This window comes from Chinchilla lanigera, unplaced genomic scaffold (genome assembly GCF_000276665.1).
Source record: "Chinchilla lanigera isolate Chin_1 unplaced genomic scaffold, ChiLan1.0 scaffold00088, whole genome shotgun sequence".
Lineage (NCBI taxonomy): Eukaryota > Metazoa > Chordata > Mammalia > Rodentia > Chinchillidae > Chinchilla > Chinchilla lanigera.
In genome coordinates, this window is record NW_004955489.1 from 269,900 (window position 1) to 279,680 (window position 9,781).

At 42.0% G+C, this 9,781-nt stretch overlaps 1 protein-coding gene across 1 annotated transcript; it reads left to right on the plus strand.

Annotated features, from left to right (window-relative positions):
- H3f3a (H3 histone, family 3A) lies at positions 1-8,499 on the plus strand. Its single transcript, XM_005404492.2, has 4 exons — positions 1-207; positions 1,669-1,814; positions 3,094-3,247; positions 7,854-8,499. Exons 2-4 carry the CDS (start codon positions 1,687-1,689, stop codon positions 7,980-7,982), a joined length of 411 nt encoding a protein of 136 aa, XP_005404549.1. The 5' UTR covers positions 1-207; positions 1,669-1,686; the 3' UTR covers positions 7,983-8,499.
- The last annotated feature ends 1,282 nt before the right edge of the window (positions 8,500-9,781 follow it).

Consider the following 9,781-nt stretch of genomic DNA (forward strand, 5'->3'; position numbering starts at 1 on the left):
GAGCGCCGGGCCGGGGGCGGGGCCGAGCCTTCCCTCCATTGTGTGTGATTGGCTGGCGTGCGGCGCGGGGGCGGGACGCGTGTGTTGGGGGCTAGCCTCAGTGTCAGCCATCTTTCAATTGTGTTCGCAGCCGCCGCCGTGCTGCCGTCGCTCTCTAACGCCAGCGCCGCCTCTCGCTCGCCGAGCTCCAGCCAAAGGAGAAGGGGGGTAAGTTTCCCCGTCTGCCCGCTTCCCCACAACCGATTCCCGCTTGCCGCCAGCCCTGCGCGGGCCCAGGCGGTGCGGGGACGGGTCCCACAGCCCCTCTGGCTTGGTCCACAAACTTTTTGGCCCAGAAATGGAGGTGAGGAGCGAGTTGTCGCCGGCCGCGGCAGCTTCTCCCCGACCCTGCGCCTCAGCCCACAGCTCCTCCGCCGCGGCGCCGAGCCTGGCTCCCTCCTCCTCCCGCGCCGGGGTTGCTCTTTCTTCGACGAAAGCCCGCCCGCCGTCCCCTCCTTGGACCCCAGACCCTCGCCAGGACCCGCGGGGCCCCCGGGCCGCCGCACCCCGGCCCGGGCTGCAGTTTTCGGGCGGGAAAAGGGTGGAAATCGCCGCCACTTCCCCGCCTGGGGAAACTCGCGTTTTGCTGCCTCTCCACAGTTGTTGCTGAGCTTCACCATCTTGTCTCTCTTCTCTGGTCACCGACCATATTTTTCCCGTTTCTCTCTTCCCAATTTTAAAGAGGAAAAATTTTTTTTAAAAGAATGGCATTCCCCCCCCCCCCGCTTTTTGAGAAACCGAAACTTGATGAATTTGAAATGCAAAAAAAAAAAAAAAACTTTTGCATTTGGGAAGGCGGCACGTGGCAAGGGATCGGGTATTTTCGAGCGATTTGGTGTTTTGTCTCTGGAAGGGAACCAGATCCGTTTCGCGATTGTTTCCATTTTGCTCGGGCTGGGGCGGCGGCGGTGCCCGCCCGAGGCGGCGGGGAACCCGGGCCAGGACCGCGGAAACCGAACCAAAAGTTTACGAGGAGCCCGGGTGGACCGGACGACCGGTGTCGCGTTAATTAAACCTCGGCGTGGGGCACTTTATTGCTTTGCGAAGGCTGCGAGGGCTGGACGCGATCACGGTGCTTTGTAGATTGCTCACTGGGGTAGCTGTTCTGTTTTTTCGGGACTTTTTTGGTCGGGGGGGGAATACAACCGAAAATGCAAAACCAAGAATGTTTTCGGATATTTAGAGCAATCTATCAACTGCCAGGCGCTAGGGGGGCCACCAGTGGGGGAGACGGAACCCTATTTTGCTGTAATTTGACTCGACCTTTCGGTGGTGATTGGCTTCGTTCTTTTGACTTGTTTGTGGATCGAATGTTTACAGATATTTCTGATTTTTGCTTTAATTAAAGCGAAACAAAGATTCTTAGGTATCTTTTCTCCTGTTTGTTGCTCAGAAATTGGCTTTTTGAGAGACGATCCGTATTAATGCTAACAATTTTCTAGTACTATAGTTTGTTTTACGGAGTTTGTTTTTCGGTGATAGACGCGATCTGCACCCTTTCAAATTATATAACATTATTACGGACTTTATTTTTTGCTACACCGGTCATAGTTTCCAGATTGGGGGGATGTTAATGTTTAGTTGTTGCTTATGGTGATTTGTTTTTCTTTTTTAATGCTGGTATGTCAGTAAGGAGGTCCCTGTACCATGGCTCGTACCAAGCAGACTGCCCGTAAATCCACCGGTGGTAAAGCACCCAGGAAACAACTGGCTACAAAAGCCGCTCGTAAGAGTGCGCCCTCTACTGGAGGGGTGAAGAAACCTCATCGCTACAGGTATTAAAAAGGAAAAAAATGGGCTGAAGTCTATCCACTAATATTCATATATTCTGACAAAAAGATAAGCTAGCAGTCGAAGTTTTTGCTTAGGGAAACTAATGTTTTCCCCTTTGACTGTTTCGGCTAGGTACTTATATATGTATAATTTAGTGTCAGGTTTTATCTGAAACACTTAGGTTTGAACCCATAATCTGACCTAGAGGCCTAAGGAGACCTAATATTATCACTGATAATGTTAATGAGATGCATTAGCATTTTAATTCACTGATTTTCGGTACCAGATTACTGTTACTGATTTTTTTACAATACTGAAGTGTTTTTCAAATACACTTTTCAGGATATCCATCCTTGCTTGTGGTAAAATAATAATCAAAATTAGGAAATAAAAAAAGTCCCCATCCTTCATTTTCTTGTTTATTTTCTCTTCTGTTAGCACATTTGATTTTGACCTAAGCAGTGTTGTTAAGGACATCTGCCAGTAGAGGGCAGAAATTGTCCACACTCAGACTCTACAAATTACAGTTAACTTGAAATAAAAGCTCATACAGTAAAATAAGTGAATCAAACTTAAAGGTAAGTTCTTTGTAGACAGCTAGTAAAAAATAATCAAGAGTATTCAAATTCAGTCATGAAAGATAATGATGGTCAATAGTGCAGCTATTCTGGGAAATCAAATTTAAAGATAACTATTTTTGAATGGAGCATATTGTGTTATGTTGGCAGGTCTAAGGGCAGACAGGGTTTTGATAAGTTCCCTGTCGTTTCATGCTGTTTGCTTTGAAGGTGATACTAATTTTTGGTTTTTTCCATTATTGGGTATTGAGCCCAAGGCCTTCCCACCAAGCTGTATCTCCAGCCTCTTTTTTTCTTTCCCCCTCTTCTAGTGACAGGGTCTTGATGTTAGCTCAGACTGGCCTTGAACTCCACAGCAGTCCTTTTGCCTCAGCCTCCTAACTGCTGGGATTACAGAGGTGTGCCACCATAGCCAGGCATGGTGGCCTGGGCCTATAATCTCAGAACTTAGGAGGCTTGAGGATCACTGAGAGTTTGAGGCCAGCCTGGACTATGTAGTGAGTTCAAGGCCAATCTGAAAACAAAACAAAAAATAGACTTGAATGTTCAGGTCATAAATTCATCAAATTTGATTCTGAAGATGAAGGATAGTTGAGTGACTTACTTTTTTGAAATATTAATGCATTTCTTTGAAACCAATTAACACTTTTGTGTTATGTGTGTCTGGTAACTGTTTCTTTAATGTTTTGTTGTTGTTTTTAAGACCTGGGACTGTGGCGCTCCGTGAAATTAGACGTTATCAGAAGTCCACTGAACTTCTGATTCGCAAGCTTCCTTTCCAGCGTCTGGTTCGAGAAATTGCTCAGGACTTCAAAACAGATCTGCGCTTCCAGAGCGCAGCTATCGGTGCTTTGCAGGTAAAGTAGGGAGACAGGGTTTTTGTTGTACAACTGTGTACCAAGTACAATTTGAAATCTCTGTATGTACATATATAATCAATCCTGAAAAGTGGTTGAATCACTGGTGAGGAGACTTCTAAAAAGTTAAGTTGTCCAATACACATAGAAAATGGGATAGTCATAACTTGAAGCCATTACTTTAAGTTTTAAACATTGCATTACAAATAAGGTTCAGGGCTGAGGGTGTAGCTCAGCAGTACAGTGCCTACCTGCCTGGCAAGCATGAGGCCCTGAGTTGGATTCCTAGTACCAAATTAAAAAAAAAGTGTTCACAGGAAACTGGTTTCTATACACTGGGGTCATTATGGTAAGGGCTAGAGGTCTGTACATTTGGTCACAGTTTCAAACCCAGTGACTGGTATAAAAGGACTGCTTGAACGTCTTGGGAACTAAGGAGACACAGGCAGGTGTAGAGAGCTTAGTATCCAGATGGAACAGGGAGCAGTAATTGGGCATAGTGGCATGCATTTGTGATCTCGGCGCTCGGATGGCTGAGGCAGGCAGATTGTGAGTTCAAGGTCAGTCAGCTACATAGCAAGACCTTGTCTGCCAAAAAAAATGTACATGAAGGGAAATGATCAGTAGTTAGATTTGCTTGATAGGAATTAAAGGTGCTGGAGATTTTATGTAAAATACTTGACATGTCATATGTAAGGTATAATGGATATCAGTTACCTAAATAACCTATTTTATGTCATGTGGTTGGCATTGTTTAGATCTCTTCTCTCAAAATAAGGTAAGATTGCCAGCTTCCTCAGAAGCATGAGGGTAGTTTAACAACATACAGCACTGGGTGCCATTCCAGAGCTAAATCAAAGTCTGGGAGGAGGTTCTACAACAGTGGTGTGAGCCTGTGGTACATGTGTTACTTTAAGACAGAAGATGTTAACATAAGATTTTTTCTAAAGTAAAACCTGAATGCTCATGTTTAATTGCAGCATGGGTGCTTTACAGTAACTAAGTGGTTTAGGTTTATGGTTTGGGCACTCATTTCTAAAAGGTTCGCCATCACTGGTCTAGAATCTACATGCACTGTATCGGAGGGTTTTTAAGGCTGCTGTTGCTGTGCCTGGGTTTTGCTTTATATGTAAGAAAGATTTGATAGGTGGATTCTACCCTGAAGTGTCATTGGTAGAGCTGTTTCTATGGTTAGTCTAAACTTCATTTGATTGGTGAATTCCAGGAATAGGCATCCATTAAATTGTCAGTAGGTTGAAATTTCAACAACTAAAATCTTCCCATGGGTTACTTAGGACTTTATTTTTTGTTTTAATAGCTGGTAATCTTCATTTTCTATTTCGTTTATTACTAAATCAGAAACATTGCTAAGATTTCCCTAGGTTAGTGTAAAACTGCTAATTTTGTTTGCTAGTTATTAGCAAGACTGTGCTTAAAGAACACAGCACTGTACTTGGAAATCCAGCATTTTTGAGTTTAGCTGTCAGCAACAGACTTGTTGACCTCACTAAATATTCTGGATAAAAGATCCATCTTTTAAAAATTATTTGTTTGTAAACTTCTATTGCTATTATTCAGTTAGATTTGTCAAAAAGCAGAAGCAAAATACATCTTCCTGTAATTCTCTTAGTTAGCATTAACTCTCATTTTTATTGGAAAGAGTAATTGTTGTTACAAGCCCTTTTTTTTCTTTTTGATTAGTACATTTTATTTCATATTTGCTTTTTTAAAGCACACATTATCTCTTACTATATGTGCTGCCAAAGCAAGCACAAGCACACATTATCTCTTAAATATAATAGAAGGGTAATTTGTGGATGGAAGCAGGATAGTAGAAAAATAGCATTTGAAATAGAATTTCAAAGTTACTTTACTCATAGCTTTACAATTATATAATTCACAACTTTATATATATATATATATTTTTTTTTTCTTTTTTCTTTTTTCTTCTTCTTCTTCTTCTTCTTTTCCTTCCTCTAGTACCAGAAATCAAACTCATGACCTTGTGCTTGCCAGGCAGGCGCTGTGCCGCTGAGCTAAATCCCCAGCCCCTTCACAACTTTTTAAATGTAGTACTACCCTTTTGTCCATGGGGATACATTCTAAGATTCCTCATGGTTCTGTGAAACCACAAATAGTACGAAACCCTGTATGACTAATGATAAAATGGAACAATTATAGCAACATACTGTTAGAGAAGGTTATTTAAAATTCACATTTGGGGGCTGGGGATTTAGCTCAGCGGCAAAAGCGCCTGCCTGACAAGCGCAAGGTCGTGAGTTCGGTTCCCGGTACCGGAGAAAAACCAAAAAAAAAAAAATAAATAAATAAAATTCACATTTGGAGTTGTGGGGCTGTAGGGTCTCACTACATAGCCCAGGCTGGCCTTGAACCTTGGTGAGCCTCCTGCCTCACCCTCCCAAGTGCTGGGATTATAGTGGTGCACCTGCACACCTGGCTACATACATTTTTTTTTCTGGAGTTTTCAAGACCGTGGTTGACTGGAAAGTAAAACCGTGAGCACAGGGGACTGCTAACACTAGAAAAAACAGACTAATGAAAAATTTAGCCTTGACCTTTTATGTCTGAAAGTTTGAAACTAAAGCACCTTTTTTTTTTTGTCTTTTTGAGACAGGGTCTCACTGTGCAGTTTAGGCTGGCCTTGAGCTCGTTGTGCAACCCATACTGGTCAAAGATCCTCCTGCCTCAGCCTCCCAAGTGCTAGGATTACAGGCATGTGCCACCACAACCAGCAGCACATTTATATTTTAAAAAATAGGTAGTGTTTTGGAAGACAGAAGAGCCAGCCATCGAATACCCTCAAAATACTATAAACTAGCATTGTTCTGTAGTTGGGGGATGTCTTCTGTCATAATTTCAAATTACAGTGAGTGAAATTAATATGGCAAGGGCTGGGGATATAGCTCAGCAGCACACAAGTGCCTGCCTGGCAGGCGCAAGGTCTTGAGTTTGATTCCCAGTACCAAAAAAAAAAAAATTATGGCAGTCTTTAATTCACTTTACAGCTTTACTATTGAGAATATATAACTGGGTGAAGTGATAGAAGTCTGTTGCCCTAGCTATTTGAGAGGCTGGTGGAGAATCTCAAACTTGAGGCCAGCCCAGTAAAGTGTGAAACCCTGGGTTCAGTAATCTTGCAGAGCTGACCAGACACAGCCCATGCAAATGAACAGCCATGTTCTAAGATGACACTTGGGAGCCCAGCATCAGAGCAGATAGTAGATGATGGTAGCATTCTCAATGGTCTCAGAAGTATGGCGCATGTTGACTTTTTTTTTTTTTTTCCTTGAGGCAAAGTCTCACTGGTAGCCCAGGATGGCGTCAAACTCCTGGCAATCCTTCTGCCTCAGCTTCCCAAATGCTAGAATTACAGGTGTGTGCCACCACACCTGGTTTAGCACCTGTTGGCTTGTCCACATAAGCAGCAGCTTTTCACGAAAGTATTCTAGATGTATATAATCCTTTTTTTTTAGGGGGGGCAGGGAGGAGACAGGGTGTCGCTATGCGGTTCAACCTGGCCTTGAGCTCACTTAGTAGCCCAGGCTGGTCTCAAACTCTCAATGATCCTCCTGCCTCAGCCTCCCAAGTGCTGGGATTACAGGCCTGCACCACCACACCCAGCCCAGAATAGAATTTTTGTTTTGTTTTGTAAATCAAGGTGTTAGATATAAAAATAAGGCAGTAAATGTTAAACATCAGTGTGAGGACAATACATTGGAGTATAAAATAAGTTCTCTGTTATTAAATAACTGAAGGGCAGTATATTCATTTGAATGTTGAGAAATGAGTCCACGGTTAATTGTACTGAGAACATTGGCAAGAGCAGCACTTACTGTTGCCCATGGGGACTTGTCTTGAGTCCAAAATATATCATGGAAAGAGAAACTTTTCCTTGTAGAGAAGAGAGAGCTAAATAACATCTCGTTCAATGCTCCAAATCCAAAACAGTTGGGTTGGTGACTATTATTACAATGATAATTTTATTTCAGAGTGAGTAAGCAGCCAGGTTTGGTGCTGCTTGTCTGTAATCTCAGACAAGGCTGGGGCAGGAGGCTCACTGTTGAGTGTGAGACCAGGCTGAACTACATAGCAAGATTTTGTCTCAAAACAAAACCCACAGAGGAAGTACATATTTTAACTTCCGATCTTTCAACTTTACAGACAGCTGAGATTTACTAATGACTTGAATTAATTTTTTTTTTAAGTGGAAACCCCTCTTTTCGCATACCATGCGTCAGTGGCTGATTCCCACAGCTAGCAGTTTTGAGTAGTAGTACAGATAGGAACGTACCTTAAAAGAATCTGAACATCAAATGGGGAAAGACAGGGATCCCTTTACTAAAGGGCAAGATATCAGCGGGAAGAAAATAGGAGACAGCATGTCTCCTAAGCATAATAGGTTGAAGTATGTAGAGCCCAGTCTGATGTGTATGCCAGGACCTCAAAGTTTTACACCTTTATGTTGGTAAAATAGTAAACATCTTATGAAGTACATTTTCAGTGTTTAGAAACCTTGTTTGAATTCATTTGTGTGTGCCTTATCTGTTAGAAGTAACAGTACTAGTAAGTTTTCTTCTTGTTGCAGGAGGCAAGTGAGGCCTATCTGGTTGGCCTGTTTGAAGATACCAACTTGTGTGCCATCCATGCCAAACGTGTAACAATTATGCCAAAAGACATCCAGCTAGCACGCCGCATACGTGGAGAACGTGCTTAAGAACCCACAATGGTGGGAAGCATTTCATTCTCAAAAATTTTTTTTCTCTTCCTGTTATTAGTAGTTCTGAATGTTAGATTTTTTTTTTTTTCCATGGGGTCAAAGGTACCTAAGTACACGATTGCAAGTGGAAAATAGGGGACAAAAATCAGGTATTGGCAGTTTTTCCATTTTCATTTGTGTGTGAATTTTTAATATTCATGCGGGGATGTAAAGCATTAATGCAAGTCAAAATGTTTCAGTGAACAAGTTTCAGCACTTCAACTTTATAACAATTATAAATAAAAATGTGTTAAATTTTTCTGGACAATGCCAGCATTTGGATTTTTTTAAAACAAGTAAATTTCTTATTGACAGCAACTAAATGGTGTTTGTAGCATTTTTATCATACAGTGGATTGCATCCAGTCACTATACTTTTCTAACTGAGTTGTCTTACATGCTAGGACATGTTTTTAATGTTGTCTGTCTTTCTGTGCTGTTCCTGTAAGTTTGCTATTAAAATACATTAAACTGTATCTGCTTTTGGTCTTTATTAATTAACTTTACCCATGGAAGTAATTCACTTTTAAGCTTCTATATTCAGAATCATTGAAGCATCTGTTGCTTTGGCTGTGTCATCCTGTGTCACACATAGACTGTTGAGGGATGTGGAAAGAAAAGCTACTGGCTCTAGTTCTGATTTTTTAAACATTGTAAATAGTTAATGAAACCAGATCTTAACTGGATAAATGTTGCCTCTGAATCATTGTCAAACCTAGCAAGTTAACATCATTAATTGCAGATATATAAAGTGCTGAAAGCATATTCATAAACATGCACTGTACTGTTAAACTCCTACGTTTAATAGTAACTGAAAATGTGTTAATAGTCTTAAGATCAAAAATGAGTCCATTGCAGCTGGGTGTGGTGGTGCATACCACACCCAGCTCTTGGGAGGCAGGAGGATCGCGGCAAGTTGTATCTAGGCAGTCTAAGCTACATAGACCCTAAACCAAAAAAAGTGCATTGCTGACCTGCTGTAAGATGTTACATATTTGTTAACTGAAGCACTATTCATTCTTAGCCCTATTTAATTTAGCATTGTAATAATGAATGCCAAGTGAAGATGAAACTTTTAAGACCCATAAAGTCCCTAATGTAGTGATGTTAGTTGAAACGTGTGTTTGAAGCCGCCTTGGGAGGACATGTAATAACTGCAGAGAACAAATTCAGGTCAGTTCTGGCATTTGCGTAGTGTCTCATTGGTTTTAGCAATTTTATAGGTGAAAATTCTTTAATGAGGGAATTACTGCAACTATTTTTACAGCCTCATTCTAATTTGTTAATGTGACATTCTGGCTTTTAGTATGGTCCTTGAATATGCTGCTCCGGGCAAAGCCTGGTCACTGCTTGAATTCTAGGTGAGAGCATCTCTGCCTGCGTGGTGTTCTTCTAGTGCACACCACCAAGCTCGGTTGGCTGTCGGGAGATGCAGGAACGCACATCTCCGGTGGGGAGGAAGTGGTGCTACTGATGGGATTTGATGGGGCCCAGTGGAAGGTCATACTTCGGAGTTTTCGGAACCAACTGTAAGTTTAAAAAGTCCAGTGAACAAAAATTACGTTTTCAGGGCGGGGATGTAGCTCAGCAGCACAGTGCGCTCCTGGCAAGCAGCAGATCCTGAGTTCAGTTCCCAGTACCAAAAAAAAAAGTATGTGCTCCTTCCATGTCTGAAGTAGTAATGTTAGCCATTAAATTTGTTTTGCTAAACAAATGTTCTGCTCGTTGTCCAAGCACAATGCTGGAAGGTGCACGTTT

What these genes read in the sequence shown, in the direction of transcription:
- H3f3a (XM_005404492.2), top strand. Translation starts at nt 1,687, where the DNA reads ATGGCTCGTACCAAGCAGACTGCCCGTAAATCCACCGGTGGTAAAGCA. An exon ending in AAGAAACCTCATCGCTACAG is followed by an intron (nt 1,815 to 3,093) that starts GTATTAAAAAGG and finishes GTTGTTTTTAAG; the next exon opens with ACCTGGGACTGTGGCGCTCC. An exon ending in CAGCTATCGGTGCTTTGCAG is followed by an intron (nt 3,248 to 7,853) that starts GTAAAGTAGGGA and finishes TTCTTGTTGCAG; the next exon opens with GAGGCAAGTGAGGCCTATCT.